General features: G+C 44.7%; 5 protein-coding genes across 5 annotated transcripts; 2 read left to right on the top strand and 3 right to left on the bottom strand.

Annotated features, from left to right (window-relative positions):
• Positions 1-248: 248 nt before the first annotated feature.
• Positions 249-6,129, bottom strand: V865_000946 (uncharacterized protein; the record flags this gene model as incomplete). The annotated part of the gene is made up of 14 exons (XM_066224774.1): positions 249-257; positions 318-550; positions 624-696; positions 774-1,793; positions 1,860-1,971; positions 2,027-2,487; positions 2,551-2,749; positions 2,824-3,803; positions 3,860-3,997; positions 4,048-4,105; positions 4,158-4,285; positions 4,344-5,541; positions 5,611-5,896; positions 5,967-6,129. 14 exons carry the CDS (start codon positions 6,127-6,129, stop codon positions 249-251), a joined length of 5,058 nt encoding a protein of 1,685 aa, XP_066080871.1.
• Positions 6,130-8,020: 1,891 nt separating this feature from the next.
• V865_000945 (uncharacterized protein) lies at positions 8,021-10,440 on the bottom strand (the record flags this gene model as incomplete). The annotated part of the gene is made up of 2 exons (XM_066224773.1): positions 8,021-9,091; positions 9,154-10,440. The coding sequence occupies 2 exons, from the start codon at positions 10,438-10,440 to the stop codon at positions 8,021-8,023; spliced, it is 2,358 nt and encodes a 785-aa protein (XP_066080870.1).
• A 5,370-nt stretch (positions 10,441-15,810) lies between these two features.
• Positions 15,811-16,392, top strand: V865_000944 (uncharacterized protein; the record flags this gene model as incomplete). Its single annotated transcript, XM_066224772.1, has 1 exon — positions 15,811-16,392. One exon carries the CDS (start codon positions 15,811-15,813, stop codon positions 16,390-16,392), a length of 582 nt encoding a protein of 193 aa, XP_066080869.1.
• A 1,123-nt stretch (positions 16,393-17,515) lies between these two features.
• Positions 17,516-18,031, bottom strand: V865_000943 (uncharacterized protein; the record flags this gene model as incomplete). The annotated part of the gene is made up of 1 exon (XM_066224771.1): positions 17,516-18,031. The coding sequence occupies one exon, from the start codon at positions 18,029-18,031 to the stop codon at positions 17,516-17,518; it is 516 nt and encodes a 171-aa protein (XP_066080868.1).
• Positions 18,032-19,099: 1,068 nt separating this feature from the next.
• V865_000942 (uncharacterized protein) lies at positions 19,100-19,933 on the top strand (the record flags this gene model as incomplete). Its single annotated transcript, XM_066224770.1, has 2 exons — positions 19,100-19,672; positions 19,892-19,933. 2 exons carry the CDS (start codon positions 19,100-19,102, stop codon positions 19,931-19,933), a joined length of 615 nt encoding a protein of 204 aa, XP_066080867.1.
• Between the last annotated feature and the right edge of the window lie 806 nt (positions 19,934-20,739).

Genomic DNA, 20,739 nt, shown 5'->3' with positions numbered 1-20,739 from the left:
CTTGCATCACATGAATCTTTCAAATAGCACAACTTTAGTCTGGATATATACTCAAAAACAGGTAAAGAAGGAAATCCGATATACTTCTAACAAATAGACAAAAACACAAATGTCCGTAAATTGGAAATAAGAAGAAGACAGAGAAAGGAAAAAATACATACTGAATGATATGAGGTAAGAAGAGGAGAAGATCGATCTCTCTATCGCACGTAAACCACCAAAAACAACACCAAACTGAAGAATGTGATTTAGAAGCACTATAATCGACATATCAGCATGTATCCATACATCGTAGATGAGAAAATATCCTCACTCACACCTAATAATTTCTTATTCACTTTTTTCTCAACAGCCTTATCTAGTTGTCTTTTCAACAATTCCACCTGAGCGTGAGCAGCTTGTAGAGAATCACGATTCTTATGACCTTCTTCGGAGAATCGATTAGCTTCTTCTCGACGGGCGTTCAACTCCGTGATGTGTAAATTGCAAGTATCGGTAAGTTGCTTGACTTGATTTTTACTTTCATCCAAGTGTTGCCGAAGTTTTGTATCTACCAGACAAACATGAATCAATTGATGTTCCTATCGAAAACAGGTGATCAAGAGAGAAAGAGAAGAACTCACTTTGTTTCTGAGATTCACGTAGATCAAAAGTCAAATTGGTGACTTTCACTTTCTCTTCCATCAATTTATTCTCCTAAACCAATGACAAAATATAAACATAATCAGCTGATGTTCTGACGTTTGACAAACAGTGGACGACAAAACACTCACAACATCCTGTACTTTCCTCTTCACATCTTTCATCTCCTTTTTCAAATCTTCTTTTTCACCTATCAACTCTTCCTTCTCACCTGCTATTATATCTTTCTCGTTGATCAATTTCGATATCTGTTCCTTATCTACGGTCGACACAGGTTCGATGCTCTGATGGCCGTTACTTGACGTATGTCCATTACTTGATATACTATGCCTTCCAGCACCGCCGAAATAATCACCTCCATCTCTGTTAAATCCAGATAAAGATGTTGGCGAGCCTAGTTCCGATCTCATATTGTTCATAGAGTGTTTCTTGGGCAAGGGTGGTAAAGGTGTAGTAGGCGGGGGTCCCTGTGGTGGGGGCATAACGGATCTCCTACTAATCTTCACTTCCAGATCCGACACCTTTCTGGCCAATTCACCATTAGCATTCTTCAATTCGGATATAGTATTTTCCAAATCGACTTTCAGCTTCTCTAACGTGTTACGTGATCTGGTTAATTCAGATATGGATTTGGCATCGGTATTCCTCTGTAGGGCATGTTCGTCCCTGATTCTCGAAAGCTCAAATAGAGCCTGATCAGCTTTCATCTTCAGTTGCCGACGTTCTTCTTCAATTTGCGATAAAGATCTTTCCATCTCCTCAGCGATCATGTTATTCTCGTTTTGTATGGCCTCGATCATCTCGTTATGTCGACTCTTGAGATCGTCTATGATCACATCATGTTTCGATTGAAGTGATTCGATTTCCGCTCGGTACGCACTCTGGTTGCTCTCGACGGTGGATTTGAGCTTCTCGAGTGCGGCGACATGTTCTGTCTGAAGAACAGTAATGGTATCCTTGTGACCTTGTATGAGCGATCGAAGGTCTTCAGCATGTTCAGCTTTCAATCGTTCCACCACCACCAAATCCACGGTGGGAGTTTTGGGAGAGTAAGAAGGGACATGAGGGAAAGTTTGAGCTTTCTCAGATATCAATTGATCTCGTTCTCTTCGCAATTCGTGATATTCAGCAGTTGAAGGTGTTTTCAGTTCCTGTTCATAGAATCTTCTGTCAAATTGCGCTCTGTACGAGATCGGTATTGGTCTTCCGAAACTCACTCTTTCAGTTAGTTCCTCTTTCAGCTTGTTGTTCATCTTTTGCAGATCGGCAATTTGAATGAACTGCTGTTCGATGATCTTCTTCTGAGATTCCTCTTTATCGACCATTTCCCTGTTGCATGGATATTAGCATATATACACCATCTGATAAGACTGCATTTACTCACTTCATCAACTCGTCGATCTTGACCTGCGCTTCGGTTTTCTCGCTTCCGCCATTCTCAAGTTGGCTTAAAGTATCTTTGAGCTGACTGAACCTTTTCACAGATTTGGGAGACAGACCTCCAATTTCCATTTCATCATTGGGTGGCACAGCCAATCCATCTCTCTTTGACCTTTCACCGTTCTCTAAAACAGGCTCAGTCTCTGGCAACTTCACGATCGGTGTTCTTGGGGTATTCGGACTATCAGGTAAGGGTATATCTCTCGGTGGTGTATCTGGGACTTTGATTTTGGGTGTTTTCATGGGTGTAGACGGTATATTACCGTGATTATGGGTTTCGATGATGGGTGCACTAGATGCAAGGGAGGGGATATTGTGCGTTTTATTTTGAGTTCGGATATTTTCTTCAAGTTGCTTTATATACGCTTCACGGTCTTTCAATTCTTCATCCCTTTCTTCGACAATCTGGAGTCACGAACATCAAGTTGGCTACATCATAATGAATGAATGAACACAAAGCTGACTCACACGATGAACAAACTTCAGTTCCGCTTCCAGAGATTGACTTGATCTGGAAGGTTTCAAAGTATGTATCGACTGTGTCGGAGATGGTGAAGATAGTAACAAGCTGTTACTTCGACTATGCGATTGTATAGGCGTCCATGAAGTCCTTGGCGATGTACCCAATGACTGCGCAGATGATAGCTCCTGCGACAGCGATTGCGGTCTGATGCAATAGGGTATGTCAGCTACTGCAGAACTCCATGACACAAGCCTGAACTGGATAGAAAAGGGACTCACCTCATTCGCGCTGAATCTCCGTATCCCCTCCCTCCCCGAAAACCCGGCCCCGGACCTCCCTGAGCTTTTGTAGCAGCCAGAATAGGCATCGAACCTCTTCTTCGAGATGGTGAAGTCGATTGCATACTATCCCTAGGCGTCTGAAGAGTGGTTTCAGCTTCACTGACTGTTTCTTCTTCGTCCTCTGTAACCGGTGAAGGCGATGGTGGGATGGTATCCTCGATCTCGGCGTTGACCAATCTAGCTTCAGATAGCTGTGTAGTAAGATCGGCTACTCGAGATTCGGCATTACTGTATCTCTCGGATAGATCCCTCAAAGCTCTCTTCAGCTCTTCCACCTCATCTGTGGTACCATCATGTTCGGGGCGAGTAGGAGCTTCTTGGGGACTTTCAGGTGGAGTAAGCTGTTTGGTAGTTCTCAAAGGAGTACGAGGCATGACCACGGTTTCGGTAGACTCGTCCTCTCGCTCGGGTGGAGGTGAAGCTGGACCGGTTGTGGTCGCTGCAGAGGAAGCAGAAGCCTGCATGGATGCGAGTCTTGATCGCAATTCCGATTGAATCGATCTTTCTGCCTGTACAGCGTCTAAAAGCTGAGACCTTTCTTTATCTTCGAAAGCTGCTTTCTCTTCCAATTCCCTTGCGAGCTCAGCGATCTTCTGATCTCGCTGGTCAAGCTCTTCGAGAAGAAGCTTGTTGTCCTTGCTGGTATCGAGCAGAGCGATATGAGCCTCTAGGTCTCGATAAGCAGCTTCTCGTCGCTCAGCTTCCCTTTCTTGCTTCTCCACCTGAGCCGTCAAGTTACTTGAGTGTGCTTCTGATTTCGACAGTCTCGCCTCCAGCTCCGTCGTATGCTGATTGAGGGTGACATTATTTTCGCGTAGCTTGGCGATATCCTTCTTCAATTCTGCCACCACGTCAGCATGTGATTCTTCTTTATCTGCTAGGGATTTGAGTTTCGCCTCGAGATCATGTATATATGCCTAATTGTGTCGTCAGCTCATTGTGTCATTTTAACAATCAAAGGCAGATAGCTCACCTCGCTTGAAGTGTTACGCTCAGTGAGCTTAGCAAGTCTAGTCCTCAGCTCTGATACGTATGTCTCACTCTGGGCCTGACGATCTCGAGCTTCTTGCAACTGTCGATTTTGGTCGTCTTGCAATTCGCTCATTGCAGACTGAGCCAATGTCAGCGTCAAGATCCCCCTCTTGCTAGTGATCCACTCACCAATTCGCCTCTTAGCTCATCCAGTTGCTGATTCAAAGCAGAAACCACCTTTTCGTACCTATCAACAAGTTAGCTACGTGGGGAGCTGCTTCTTGGTCCTTGCAGCTCACTCTAAGATGACAGGTTCTACCATATCATTGAATTTACTCGAAGCATCACTATCCGAGGGTTCTCTACTTCTCAATTCGCTTGATAATCTCATATTCTCGCTACATTTCTGTAGATATCGATCGTACAGCTACAATTTCCATATCAGTTGGCCGATCTCGCAAACGACAGACCAAGGAGCAGCGTACCTCAGTATGCTCTCTTTGTAATTCCGCTAATCGCTGAATCAACTTCTCACTCTGTTTTATGCTTTCTTCACTTGGACCAGCACCATTTGTCAATGGCACCTTCCCATCTTCGCTTAACATTGCTAACTGCTTTCTCAATTTGGTTACTGTACTTTGCAAGTGTTCCACATCATCCCAACCAGCTTCGACTTGATTGACTTTAGCTTGATTCCTGATATTTCTAGCTCTCGAAGCGTATTTGATCGTGTTGATGGTTTCACCTATATTAGCTTCTATAGGTGAGATACAAGCTATCATCGTTGTCAAAGAGTTTCCACCAATCGAATCTTGTAACATCCTGGTCAACTTGGAATCTCGATATGGTATATGACCTCTGGCTTTTACTGGATCACACAATGTCGAAATTACATTACCCAAAGCTAACAAACCGGAGTTGATCGATATTCCTTCTTTCATACGATCACCTTGTGCTGCGGTACGTTTCAATCGCTCTGATCCAGCTAAATCGACCATATTGAATTTGCTGGTAGTAATCACGAATTCATTGGTACCAGGTGAAGGGGGAGGTTGCATCGATAGAGGTCTGGTGGTAGGTGTGGCTCGTCCGAAACTACTTGGCGGTCCTCCTCTCCCACCTGACGGAGTAGGTGATCTGGGTCCAGGAAGGCCAATAGTGGATGACGGTCGACGTAATCCACGAGTGGGAGTTTCGCTCCTTGGAATACCAGAAGAATTAGGTGGTGTCATCGTTAATCCCGATCGTTTCTTCTGGACCAAAGTGAGAGAGAAGATTGCATGACTTCGGGAAGAAGAAGCGTTCATATTGGTTTCACCTGTTTTTCTTCGTTCTGATCCCTCTTGTAAGAGCTGCATGACCTCTTCTAACGATTTGACTTTCAATTCCTTCACTCCAGCCCACACTATCCTTCCATCTCTTTCTTCACGGATCTGAATCGCCACTCCACTACCAGAAAGGAGGTCAATTATCTCCTCGTTGTACAATTCAAGGAAACTTAGTCGACATTCCCATGATGCACCTGGTCCAGATTGCTGTTTGATCTCTTCGGCTTTCTGAAAGATAGTGTGAACGGTACGAGGTATCAGACCTGTTCTAGGTGTGAACTCGGTTCCAGAGTAGTCCACTTCTTCACCTGTCGTTCCCATCGAATATGATTTTCCAGAACTGGTCTGACCATATCTTTATGAGAGAAAGTCTATCAGCAAAGCATGAAATGAAGAATGACTTCACTGGCGGTGAGGTACTCACGCTAAGAAAGTAACATTGTGACCTTTCATAAATTCATCCACCGTTTCTTTAGCAGTAACATCGTACAGCTCTGTCTGAGTCGCTTGTTCTCCTAATACATGGTCGAAGTTGAATAAGGGGTGTTTCTTATTTCCACCTGCATGGGAGGTTCCTATGGCTTGACCTGCTAGAGTAGCTGGATCGACATCTAATCTAACTTCCGAAGAAGAAGTGGGGTGAACAAGGACATTTCGGAATCGAGGTGGGACGGAGGAATCGTTGGGGTCAGGGGGTCGTAAACGAAGAACTATGAATGCGACTGCTCATCAGTCTTTGATCTACACCACTAAATGAAGATTGATGAAAGTGAAACTTACCGACTTTAACGTTCCTAGTTTCTGGACTCTCCCCCAATACTGTCGATGCATCACTACTTAATCTAGGTCGAGTGGTTCCGATTGATGAGCTCGGTCGAGGGATTGCTGAAGGGGAAGGAGACATAGGAGGAGAGAGGATGGCGGATGCTCGTTTTGATCCCATTATGAGGGGTTATATGTGGGGTCGAGTAAACGTCTCAAACGTTCTTTTTGATTGATGGTTGTACTAGAAATACAAAGTAGACCGTTGTAGTCGAAAGGTTCTCTTACCACTGTACGAAGGACAGGGAGTGACAGTCAGCTGGAGAGTTCTCGAGCGAATTCAGTATGGCTAGGATCTTGGGTGTGGCTGCTGAAAGCGGCGTGAATCGGGGGAGACCGGTATACGTGTATGCGTCGTTTGTGAACGATGAGATGGGAAAGAAAAAAAGCAAACAGATTGGAAGGACGGAGTGGTAGTGAATGAAGGGGTAAACTGTACAAAATGTTGTTTTCGAGGAATCGATTGCCTTTGGCCTTTGGTGTGAGAGACGATGAAACGACCAAATGAAGGGATGGATGGACGAATAAGCAAACAAGTGATTAATGGATGAAGGATGAAGAATGTGGATGAACACTATGATCCATGTACTCGTATAAGCTGGCTTACTCACCGTTCAGTGGTCCCGTACACAGTGCTGTACTCGTATACACAGAACACAACTTCACAGTTACTGTATTCCAGCCCTGACCCTAAAGCTCGGATCACTGTGTATCTATCCTTGTCCTTGTCCTTATCCTTTGTCCTTTGTTTAGATTGAATATTTCTCAGATCTGATGCTTTCTCTTCTCCTCGCAGTACGTTTCTTGACTTGGAGTTGATCGCCTTGTACTACTATAGCTCGTCTTGAGTTACTGTTCTTCTCAGATAGAAAAGCAAGTCGGACGGTGGCTACGCACTGATCTCCTTCCAAAGGACCCTGCTCTTTCACTTGATTATCTTGACAACCACCTGCTTCGGTGTTGATCGTGGTCGTGAGGCACCACAAAACTCCAATTCAACCTTGGATTGACGGATCGTTCGTTTCGGTTGATCGGTATTGTCGTCCTACTTTGAATGTTCGGCCTCCGAGTAATCTATCTATTCTAACAATCTTAGGTCACCTTTATCTTATGTTTCAGTTTGGTCTGGTATAAGGCAAGCTGATATTTGTGATGATAGGGATTACGCTAATTCAAATGACTTCCGGTGTAGGTGCTATACGAGATGTCTCGGATCAATGTTGTTATTACTGAGGATGACGAATGATATTCACTGGTCTTTGGCTCTTGCTGAAATATGTACCTGACTGGTACTGATAGATCTGTAGCCTAAATTCTTATGAGACTGGTGTTGTTTTTTGCTATACGTTACGTCGCACTTGTGTCGATATCACTTCTATCCAATATACTTCCCCTCCATCACCCACGGTGAGGGTGTCGAAGGGGAACCTATTCCCATTCATCCACTCATCTCTTCTTTCTCAACGAGTACTGGATCTTATCGAGGACAGAAGTCGGTTATCGGAGGGCAAAAAGATGAGAGCAGGAGTTTCGTGATAGGTACAAGTTTGAGAAAGAACCGAAAAAATGAAATATCAAAACCCAAAAACCAGATCTTTCGAATGGTCCGTCAGTAAAGTAATGTTCTGAAAGAACTTCTGGCGGTGTTACCGTCAACTCGGAAAAAAGGCACCGTTTTAGGTAATTCTTGTCTTTTCTTCGATGGAAACACCGTACCTAGTTACTACAACCTGCCGTTCATTCAAAGATGCAACTATTCCACGGACATGATAACGTTATAATGCATGTATATGGGTAGTATGGTACTGTGTTCGTATCGCTAATGATAATGTGGTTGTTATTGATACTATTGTGAATGATCATGAATGAGAAAATGAGAGAAAGAAGAGAATGTGTGAAATGATTGGTATCTGGGTTTGACATGCTATACAAAGCCTCGTAGGGATATCATAACTGAGGAACCGAGACTAAGCATTGAATAGAAAGGGCGGGAACGACGAAACGATGTGGTACTATTGCCATTGTTGCGTGTGTTGTTGATGAGGGATGATGTATCCCTGAGCAGTGGTAGGAGGACCGAAATCGCTCGGTGCGGAAGGATAGACCATAGCTCCATGTTGAGTATACATCTGTTGAGCGTGAGGATGAGGATGATGTGAGATATAATGTTTATTGGGCATCGTGGCGTAATGTATTTGTTGTTGATGATGAGGATGATGTACAGGTATCATCGGTACATTTCCCATATCGTTAGGTATGATATCACCATATTCCATATTGGGGAATACACCGTTATTTGATACTGATCCCGTCGAGCCTTGAGCAGGTGTGATGGGTGTGAGAGGAGGGATATTACCCATCGATAATGGCATAGGCATCATTCCACTTTCGTGCGATGATCGTCCATTATCCGATACGTTAGGTGACAAAGTCATACCCGAGAAACCATTCGATACAGATGCATCCGATCTCTGTCTGGAATGCCCGCCGCCGATGGTAGGCGAATGGATAGGAGATTGCTGTGCCGATGTGGTCGGATCAACATTCGTAAATCCGAATGCTGAAGCTGCCAGACTCAAAGGTCTACCAGTCCGTCTAGCGTTACCTTGAGTGGAGTTCGTACGTATCAAACCACCGGGTCGGCGAGGTGAGGGACTGGTGGTGGATCCTTGAAACGAGTTCTGACGTTGTAATGCTAATGGTGTAGGTCGATGTTTGAGAACTTTCCCGGATGACGGGGATTGCATTCCGGGTTCGATCAATACATGAGGCGAAGATTGCGATCTTGATCGACTGTTCGGTGTACTATCATGAGAGTTGAGCAAATCAGATTCAGAACGAGTAGAACCCATTCGAGAATGACCACTGTCGGTTTGAAGGTAAACAGACGCAGGGTATTGCTCCTGACCGCTGGAGTCTGAGGAGGAAAGGGTGACAGTCGATTGTGATCGAGATAAGTTGACACCACCTTCCATCGGTGAGACCATAACGGGGTACGGGTTCGCAGCATAAGAGTAGTACCCGTATTCTGGTTGGGATGGTGAAACAACGGCTTTACCAGCAGCCTTTCTGCGGTCCTTGAACTATTGATTCGGTATCAGCATATGCTATGTACCTTAGGTATACGGAGGATGCCTAATCTCACCTTATCAAGCCATTTAGCTGAAGCCTTGAATCTGTCCATAGGAAAACCTATCTCCCTAGCAAAACTCTTTGCCTTTTCTCTGGCAATATTATCACGTACATCCTGACCAGCAGCAAGTTGCGCGTCCATCCATTCATCTAATTTAGCTTCTACCGCTGGAAATCTTCCACCGACGGCTTTAGGTACTTTGGGAGCAGGAGGCGCTTGAGGTTCCTGGGGTTGTGTCCACCGATGAGAGGATAGAATGATCTTGCTGATCGTGCTTCTATCTACGCCGTACATTCTAGCGATATCTTCCTGTCTCAACGAGCTGTTCTGACGATGGAGATTGACAATGTTTCGCTTGTCCTCATAGGTGAGCTTGACTTTAGGTCGAGTGGTGCGGAAATCTGATGAGGTGGATGCGGTCCTAGCGAGAGATACGCCTGATGATGCTATGCTGGAAGTAGGCGAGCCGTTCCGACTCCTGGGTGGTCCTGCAAATGCGTACTGCGGTTGAGGCTGATACATCTCCGCAGGGTACATTCCGTTCATCTGAGGTTGCATACCTGCATATTGCGGAGGGAATTGACCGAAGCTCATGGGTGCCGAAGGTGAAATCTGCTGAGGATATGCGATAAATCCTGGTTGTTGTTGACCGTAGTACATCGCAGCGTTGTCTAAATACTGTTGATGTTCTATAGGTAAAGGATATACGGGGGATTGAGGTTGGGCGAGTGATTGTTGGGCTTGCGGCTGTGGTTGGTGAGGTTGTTGTGGATCATGGAAAGTCTTGAACGGTGACAAGAGGGGAGGCTTTTTATGTGAAGAAGCTCTAATAGTTTGATCATTCGAAGATATATTCGGGGGACACGGTAAATTGATAGGTTGGACATGTATATCAGTGACAATGGGAGTTTTATCATCTTCTTCTCTGGATGGTGCGGGAGGTGTAGCTTGTTCTTGGATCGGTAAAAAGGGTTCATTGTCGTCGTTGGCCGGATAATCAGAGTAGGAAAATGCGTAAGTGTCGTCGAGGTGAGGTATGGAATGAGGAGGTGGCTGCTGTTGATGATGATGTTGTTGTTGGTCGTGAGTGACCGAGACATCGGTCAAAGGAACTTCATATGATACCTCATGGCCGTGAGGTGTATTCGGGGTACTCTGGCCATAGACCTGTTCTAGGTACGCTGTAGGCGATTGATAGTCGTTTGAGGGATTTCCACTATTGGTCCGATCTCGCCGTCTCGGTGTATCATTGCTCTGACTCTGATCTGAGGATGGCAGGGGACTAGGTGTAGATGTCATGATGTCGTAAAGAGGGTTGTAAGAAGTGGGGAGGCTGAGGTTGAAACGAGACAAGCTAAGCTAAGATAGATTAAAAGAGGAGACACCAGACGAGTCAACGACGACGGTTAGCCTTTCAAATACGTACAAAAGACTGAAAGAGGAAGGACGGGAAGAGGGTGATCCACCGGTGAGACAAATTTGAATGGGAGGGGGAAGTGTTTTAGACATACCTAATTCAGGATCAAGCGACAAAAAATCAATTGAAATGATTTCTATCGTGATATGACTGGCTATTTTGTCTGTTTTGGGAAACTAGTCCATCCAAGATCAACTTTAAATGTACTACCTCTGAACGACAAACTAAGGGGTGGAGAAAGGTCGAATGAATAGAGGCTAGGTAAGAGGGATGATCGTGGTCAGCTATGGTCCTCGGAGCAGATATATATTACGCAGAAAATGAGGAGAGAAGGCGATGATCGTCCGGTATAAGTGTGTACAATAATAAGAGATCAACGGGAAACTTACACAGATCCAATTTTTTGGTTTGTAATATCACGTCTAAGTCTTATATCTTCTCGAGTCAAGGAGTCCGTTGAAGACGGTAAGTAGTCTTGTGGTCGTGGTTATGGTTGCGTCCGATCCCTTTGACTATTATCAATACCCTAAGTCAAGGCTCTACCTTGGCATAGGATGAAGCCACCACAGTCAGCTCAGCTAATATATATTGTTGCTCTCAAGAGTCTCTATATCGCTCGTGAACTCTACTGGGCAGAGACTGCAGTACGAGCGGGACGGTCATGACCATATGGAAACATAATGGATAGAATAGAAACAGAAAAAAAAAAGATAACCGAACAAAAGCTCACCTGAATTTAGTCGAGCAACGCTTGGATCGTCTATTTGATCCTGATAATCCTGTTATCCTGTTAGATTGTTGAAATCCCACTTTTTTCCCTTTTCCGACTGGGTTCTGATTGATGATCGATGATGATGATGTATCAGTCGGTAGTCGTATAATTTGATGGTTCCTGCTTCTTTTGCTCAAAGTCTCGTCTTTGCCTTTCCTTTCCTTGTAACACTGTACACGCTGCACAGCAATGGGTGTACAATACAGCTAAACCGTCTGTGCGGTGATATTCTATCCTACTGCCAATTACTCCGATCAGATCGGTAGTAGCGTAGAGCTTTGATAGTATGGCGGATGGCGGAAACGAACGATATTCCAGGTTGGTCGTTATGTTCTGTCTTGTCTACACGTTGTAGTAGACTAGCGTACTCCTGGCGAGGAGGCAACAAAACGGTGCCGATACGAGTAGAGATGAGGAAGGTGGAAGAGCGTTTTTGATTTTACTGAATTGATTGATTAAGATTGTACTTATCAATATCGATATCAATTGAATCGAATGGAATTGAATTGAATTGAACTGAGATACGTGTAGGGATCAGAGCGAGAGCGAGGAGAGGGCTTCTGACGAAAGGATGTACTGTATGATAGATAGTTACGATTAAGGTGTAGGCGTTTGATTTTTTAGTTGTAACTGAATCAGGTTTAAACAGGACCAACACCCGTCTGTCCGTCCGTCTAGTAGTAGCAGATTAGGTAGGTGCGACGTTGACTGCTTTTGATTTTTCAGATTAATTCTACCAAGTACAATTACTGTATTACCCTGAGATTTGGATTTGGCAAATGATTTTTCTACAACCGTCCGAATCCCAATCGTATTCCTGATTGACCGGAAGAGCCCGAGGACAACAAGCTACTGTAGGAGAAATGGATACTTTAGCCTATACTGCAGCAATGCTGGTAGTGTTGTAATAAAGGATGTACGTACGTACGTGTATCGTATGTATGATTGAGGTGCTATTTTGGTGGTGTTCGGGACAACTTGGTAGATAAAGGGTAGTCGATTTGCTATATAGCCTAGATGAGGAATATGAGGTAAACGAGGCGTTTTACGAAGAAAGGGTTGGGTTGGGTTGACCTTGCAACTCAAAATTCAACGGACCAAGCAACATAACTTTGCATACTACACAATTCTCTTCTTGCTCCGGCTCTGAGAGCATGAAATAACAATTCTAGACTCTTGCTTCTATGCCGACTCCACATCATCTGACATTAACTCATTCTCGTGCGCCGGCTGTCCGGAAAGACTCATAATTTGCATCCATCTAGAGAAAGTTAAGCCCTTAACCGCGCTGCCCTGTTTTATCAAAGACTATAAGCTCAAATGGTGTTCGAAGTGGATCTGCTCCGCTTCTAAACCATGATGGTGAATTTGCAATGACCTCGCCGAGGTTGCAGCCATGTACATATGGGACCCGTACAGTTCAATTGACCTGACTGATTTCTCTTGGTATTACAAGAAAGTAAAAGTTAAAAACCCTGATACCTCATTGAAATCGCTAGATTAAAGTCCGGACGCATGGAAGTCAAGTACAGCGCAATGATCCAAGGGGTTTAGAAGATTAAACTTCAGATTAAAAACAACGAGATCGCGTTAACTTACAGAAGGACGGCTTTTTTACGTTCATCCATTTTCTCGTAATAAGATAATCCACATATGAGTGTTCAAATCAACTCTTCAACGCTCTTGCACTTGTACAGCCTTATCATAACAGAAACTCAAGAACAGGCTAATTGAAAATGCATGACATAAAAGTCTGAAGAGTTGTCTGGTCGAAGCGGAAATCAATTCTCTGCGATCAAAAGCTCTAATTATCATCACAACATATGCCGATATAGATGACAAATTTCAACGATTTCAGCTGTTGGTATATTTATGATCTTCGACGATCGTTGATCAGGTGCCCAAAAAGCTAGTACTGTTTAGCATGTAACGCATGGAGGAGGATGGCGGTTTGGGTATCTGATTCAGGTTGGACCGTACCTAGGACGGGTTCTCAGCCTCTGCTTACGCCCAGTATCAGTGTGTTGCCAAAGGCTTTTCACCAGGATCGTTCTCATTAGGTCGATCTTCTCGCAAAGTGAGGATCATCGGAATGGAATACATTCTATATGCTTTGACGCCACCAGGAATCTGCATATAGTACCTAACGGTTCGTACAGTGAGAACTCCGAAGGGCTTCTTCCTTTTGGATGGATCTTATCCGGGGATCGACGGTCGATGACGTGGCGCATTAACCTTTACTCCGTAAGGCCAAGGCGTCAAATGGCGGGGTACATTCAGGTCGAGTGCTCGGCGGACCTGATTGCGTTGTTTCGGCCTAGAATGAAGCCCCCCTGCTGGGAAAAGCTGTGCATCTACGGACCTCCGAATTGAATTGGTAGGTCTGCAAAGTGGCTCTGGACTTGAGTCAAGTAGGTGGACAAAGCAGTGTCTCCATACCGAACCGCTCTATATCCCTAGTATACCACAATCTTTATTCATTTCCGCTTGGGTTGTTCAAAACAGATCGCCTTGTTTCAGATAAACGTACCGTATCTCACGATAAGTCAACGATTGGGAGAGGGAGGAGAAAAGGACCCCATAAACTGAGGATTTTAAGTTTAAGTTTTCCAGTCTAAAAACTAAAACCTGAGCCTTCGAACCAGTTTTCGGAGACGCGTTTGATTTTCCCGATACCGTACTGGATTTCTGCCAAAATTCTAACCTGAAAAGCAGACGCGTCACTTTTTTGAGAATTCTCGGAAGCATATTTATGCAGTCCAGTGCAAGTATGAGCGAGCTCCGCGCGAGCTGCAAATCATGCATCGATTTCGTCAATGGATATTCCCATGGCCACGAAACAGCTGGCTGAGATAGCGAGGTGCGTCTCGCTGCTAGGTTGATGGGATCGTGAAGTTGACGTTTAACACATTGAGCTCTTGGCTTGTCCTTGTTTCATATCTCGCTCGGTCTCACTTGTACAGCGCTGATTGCTGGACGCTGCCCGTGTCTATGACTCGCGCGAAAAAGGGTTGATCAGTCTCCAGTCAATCACTCCAGATTCTAACCTATATTCAGAAGTTCGGGCATGCACGTTGCTCGATCCTACAGGAGTTCGTAATGTGTAGATACCGTTCACATGTCTCATTGAAGGAAGTTGTTGCGTTGTTCCGATAAATCATGTATGGAATCTGTTACTAACCCGCTTCCAAAAGTGACGGCATTCAAGTCATCCTGTGAGGTGAGATTATGCAAACGTGGAATCGAAGGCTGAAGCGATCGAAGAAATTTGCCACATTTAATCTAAATAATACCCTTGGACATCGAATATGCATGGAAGACGATCTCAGATCGGTCGATAACGGTCATGATTACCTACTGATTGGTTCCAGCTTGAGATTTGCTCGATTGTTGATGTCAGGATTACCATCAACCTGGGTCGGGATGAGAGAGCCATTCGGCAGCAGACAGGATGACAGATGAATGATTGATCATAATGCCAAAACACATATATTTGGAAGTTTGAATACTCATTTTGTGAATCAATCCTCGTCTTGAGCGGCCACTCAAATCGGGTCCAGCTTTGAAGCAACCGTGTACATTTGTGCTCTTGACCTTTATGTTTCATTAGACTGGATGAACCGACTTCGAAACCGGTGATGTGGCTTTCCTGTCGCCCATTCATGAATGGACCGCCTGACCTCAAGTACGGAATGTTCATGGTGGATCATGTAAAGAAGATAACACGTACAGCCCCCTGCTACTGCTACAGCATAATTCTTTTCACTAAAGGGCTCTGATCATACAATATTGATCCTCCTTCTGTCGATACTGATAAACAGAGTCTTACGTGTGTGGATGTGGCACATTTACTTTGTGTATGGACGTCACACAGCCTTCCATCAGGAGGAGTACGAGACACACAGCGCCAGTCGTCATTCCAAGTTGTCCGATAAGGTTGATGGACAACTGAGCCTCTCGCCGGGATGTCCGAAGACCCATCAAATGTATGCTAGCCTTGGCACCATCAACGTATCTTCTCCGGTAATCGGACGTAGATCTGAGACTACATGTATACTGTTTCGGAGACACTTTATCTGTGTTTTGGATCAAAGGCAGAGTGAACCGATATTGTAAGAAAGCTACTACGACAGAGGTTTGATCTTCTCCCCATTATGCCGATCAACCGCAGTCGCCGCACTGCTGACGATGGGGCAGAAGAAACGATGGCGAGGCCCCCTCGCTTCCTTTGTCTGACGGGATCGATGGCCAGCCGGCAAGGCAGTGTCAATGGCATCGCGGTGTCTCAGAGAGGCAAAGATCCATTCTACCTTTCAGCAGCTGAAAGTCGTCAACAATAGGGTGCGAATCGTAAGCTATATATAGAGGATGATCAGGTCACGATATTCGATATTTCTCATCACATTCTTCAGCAAATCACTTCTATCCTCAGCAATCTTACCATCAAACCCAAACGATCTCAAACAACAATCTTCTCATCATGCGATCAATCATCACTTTGACCTTCCTCGTACTCACCTCTCTCCTCTCCACGGTCCTGGGTAATTATGTCGACATGGTCATTGACTCCGAGAAGGAATTAGCTGGTACTCTTGATAAATTCGTTGAAGATCATCCAGACACATATGATTTCATCGCCAAATCCCATGATGGTAGAATCGTCATCCAAGTTAGATTTGAAGATGATACCGTTGGCATCGAAGGTTTCTTCACCGAGACTCCAGAATTATTGGACGATTTGGATGTGGCGCAAAAATCAATTTTGGCTTCTACCGTCTCGGCTGGATTGGACGAACAATCCGGAACCACCTTGGAATCCCTTCAAGCTTATCGATATGGCGCACCGGACGAAGGCGATTTACACAAGAGACAATCTTGTCAACCATGCAGAGAGTGTCTGAGGGACGTTAATGAACATCTCAAGAAAAGGGCTTCCTTTTGTGGTCAATTCTGCTCAACCAGATTGAGCTGCGTCGTCCCTGGATGTAGGAGATGCTACTATACTGGTGGAGCTTGTCTCTGGCAAAAATCATGTCAAAGAGTAAGCTCGAATTTTGATTGAGTCAGGATCAGCATTGATATGCAACGCTGACGATCATGAACTCACATCTGATGAATTTACACCTCACAGGGTTAATCTCTGATTGGCGATGGACTAAGACAATTAGGTCCCTTACGGGAGTGCTTTCCCCTGTTCTTTCTTTTCTTGTACAATTAGTTGATAGTGGTGTGTTTTATCTTTATCAAGTCGAATAATATTGCTGTGTTGTACATAGACACGCCTGGTATGAATTTATTACTTAATGACCAAGGGCGGAGTCTGATATCTAGAACACCTGATCACTTTCTTGATGTTTGTATCTACCTATAGCCGAAGTGAGATCAGCAACAGCCATCGCAAAGAGATAATCCATCATGTGTGACCGTTCGTATTGGGAAATCAGGACAATCACTCCAGCAATCGGCGAATCTGCTTGTGGGACTGAATTTAAGCATAAATCAATAAAGGTTGTAAGGCTACGACTGGAATGATCTTTTGACCATTGTCTCTGAAGATGAAGACAACAATCGATTTGTGTCGATATGAGTGATAGATCACGAAGTCATTATCAGCAGTTTATTTAGAACGATTCTAGTGATTATACTGCCGACCTTACATAGACAACTGTGACATCATATCCTGCAGTGTTCACCGGGCATGTAAAATTCATGTGTCGGTCGTCACACACTCTGCTGATATGAAGCTCATGACCCAGTCAGTATTTGATCGCTGTCGTAAGCAGATCTGGGAGCTTGAGGCTGTATGATATATCGCGTCATACACACCGGGGTGTGGCTCAGACCGCATACCAGGATCGAGGTTCGTAGAGTACAGGACAAACACGAATGCTACGCCACCTTCCGTAGAAATGAAATGGATACAACTCTCCAGTCAAACCGTGGGAGACTGCCATGAGAGACATACTTGGCATAGCATAAATTCATACTGCACTGTACGAGGGGCTCATAAAACGCAGAACCACAGTGTCAGAGCTGAGAATCACGGAGAGTGGAAAGAAAGTATTGGTTGGAATAAGTTGGATTTGCTGTTCGTCTTCAGCCACAATTATCGGCTCTATCAGACCATGATGTTTGTGGGGGTCAGCGTCCATGTCCACGTACTTTTATTTGACCACATCATCTGACTAGATGGGTAGGTGGGAAAGGCTCACTCTTTGACAGGACTTCTGCCATAGGCATGCGCCTCCGGTGTAGTAACATCTTTGACAACCCGGTACGACACAGCTCAACCTTGTAGAGCAGAACTGTCCACAGAGTGATACCCTTTTCTTGAGGTGTTCATTGATATCTCTTAAACAACCTCGACATGGTTGACAGATCAACCTCTTTTCCAGCTCGTCCGGAGCGCCGTATCTGTAGCCTTGAAGAGTTTCCAAAGTGGTCCCTCCCCACTGTTGATCGTTGTAGTCATCACTGAGAGAAATGGAACCTAAGATTGATTTTTGCGCTACGTCCAAGTCATCTAATAGCTCCTCTGTCTCGGTGAAAAATCCTTCTATTCCAACCGTGTCGTCTTCGAATCGGATTTGAATGACAATTTTCCCATCAAAGGTTTTTGCAATGAAGTCGTATGTGTTGGGGTGATCTTCCACGAATTTGTCCAGAGTAGCAGCGAGGTCTTTTTCGGATTCGATGACCATATCGACGTAGTCGGCAAGAACAGAGTAAATGAGAGAAGATATCAATAGGAAAGTGAGAGAAATGATTGATCGCATCGTTCGTGTTCTGACTTCTCGTTGGATGCTGGGGGTTCAGAAGGGATTTAGGAGGTGACAATTGGAAAAAGGAAGAAGGAAAAAGGCATAAGTTGTATACTTGTGTAATTCCGGACTTATAATCAGGAGCTAGTCCAAATTGTCACTCTTCCCATGGCCGTTCGACCGAACGTCATGGGTCGAACGGCCAACCGACCATGAAAATCATTCTGATCGCTTCTCAAATCGCTTACACGCTGAACTATGAGATCTATTCCATCTGGTTAGGATATAAGCTTGTTCGGCGAAAAGGTGAATAAGAGACTTCGGTTTCATGGTAAGAGGATCAGTTTCTGCCACACAAAACCCCCGCATGTTGCCAATTAAGGCGAGATCTAACACAGCGACGATTGATATGAAGGAGCATAATGCAGATCTTTACCTGCTTGACAGGGGTGTCTCCGATAATGAGTAAGTGTTTGTGAGTCTTCCCCATCGTTGTTGATCTTACACTGTGGTACGAGCCAACCTCGCCACCATGAGGTCCGAGACGGCTCTCCGAAGAGGACGTCAGTACCGCAATGAGGTATGAGCCACGCACAAAAAAGCTATGGTGGGGAATGATCTTCTCACCACCGTGCCGCCACGCCATACTGTCCTTCCGGGCGATCAATCCTCGATACCAAAGGAACCATAGCTTTGGAATACTTGTTGAGTTGACCTACTGATCACTACGCGGTCGAACGGGTATCATCGGATATGGACCCTAAGTATATTAGAATCTCTCTTGATGGCTGTTAAATGCAATTCCTAATGATATCAGCGGGAAGCTGTATGGGGGCGGTGATGAATTTCTGAAATATAAAAAGGACAGAGTTTTATCCAGAGGAAATTCCTATCGCTATTATCCCTATAAGCCACACAAGTATTTTGTCTAGCTCAGAGCTATAGATCCAGTTAAACTCACACGAACTCACATTTTCTTACTTCGAACTGACACTACACCTACACACAATGCGATCATTCATTTACCTGACCTTCCTCTTCTTCGCCACGCTCAACCACGTTATAGGCGGATATGTAGATATGGTGATTCCTTCGGAGAAAGATCAAGCTCTTATCCTCGATAAATTTGTCGACAAACATCAAGACACATATGATTTCATCGCTAGATCGGTAGATAGTCGAATCATCATTCAAATCAGGTACGAGGACGACTCAATAGGGATCGAAGGTTATTTTACAGAAACTCAAGCATTGTCAGATGATTTAGATATCGCTCAACAGTCCATCTTAGCTGCGTCCCTAGCAGTTCATGAAGGAGCTGGTGGTACGACCTTGCAATCCTTGAAGGATTATCGATATGGTGATCCCCAATCGGAAAGTGAGAATGAGAAAAGACAATTAAGTTGTTGGATGGGAATAGACGATAAACGTAAACGAGACGGCTACCTCATTTCCGACCTTGAAGAACGACGATCCAGTTGTGGACAATTCTGTTCGACCAGATTCGATTGTTGGGTAATAGGTTGTCAAAGATGTTATCATACGGGCGGAGCATGTAGATGGCAAAAATCCTGTCAAAGAGTAAGTCTGATTGTATTCGACGAGTTATCAGTGACTTGAATACAGTACAGTACTTACTGTTCTTGGTTTGTTACCTGGACGATTCGTCAGTCACCGTTTTCAGATGTCGCAGATGTCATTTCACATGATATTCTATAATCAGCCTGGGGTGGGTGGCTGTTCACACTTTTTCTTTGGGCAGATATCTTGATTTTGTGCTGACGACAATAATGTTCGAAGTGGCAATCAGCCGGACCGAACGATCCGTCCTCAGATCTCTGAACTGCAGTTCGGAAGCAGTTTTTTATCCAGTATCGACTTTTTATAATATGTTTGTACTATTTGCTTGGTGATGAATATCCTCTATGCCACATCAACAATCCAGGGTGAGTTTGGTGGCGAGACCAAGACGAGATCTCGATGAATTGGCATTCGAAGGCCGTCGACGTACTGTAGTCGTCCTGGTTTCCCGGAACACATCGGAAATGCAATTTTGTGCATACCTATCCTATCAAGTTGAGTACGTTTGTATGATATTTTGACACAGCCACCGGCGAGAGAAGATCCACCGATGCCCATTCCAAAAGATCTGCCAAGTGTGTGATGTACTGTAGACACATGTCGTAAAGCAGTACATTCATGCCACATCTGCAGATTTCTGTACAACACAGTACAAATGTATCGGTCTCCGGTAGGAGATAAGCCACCAAGCGATGGTCCTTTGGGCATTCGTTGATAGTCTGTTGTTTGCTATCAACAGTTCGAATTTATCGACTTACACTTTCGAGCTGTGTCATTCGTCAGGAGACGGCAAATGAACTGAATATGGGATATGGTTGAGCTCAGCCCGGTTTTATAGGAGGATACAGTACTACCAATTCACCGCCATGACCGTTTCGACCGTCCGCCATTCAGCATCCAGCATTCAGCTCTGTTATGCTTACCCAAGAGAAGTAGACTAAAAATAGCTTTGGATGACATGTGAAGAAGAGCGGTGGATCGGTCAAGCAAGTTGGACGAGAAGTCTATCTCAGGCGGGGCTATTCGAATTAAGCGAATGTACGATATGAAGAGAAAAGTGATCCAAA

Source organism: Kwoniella europaea, chromosome 1, assembly GCF_036810445.1.
Source record: "Kwoniella europaea PYCC6329 chromosome 1, complete sequence".
NCBI classification, from domain to species: domain Eukaryota; kingdom Fungi; phylum Basidiomycota; class Tremellomycetes; order Tremellales; family Cryptococcaceae; genus Kwoniella; species Kwoniella europaea.
The sequence above is the reverse complement of the archived record's forward strand: the minus strand, read 5'-3'. Positions and strand labels throughout refer to the sequence as shown.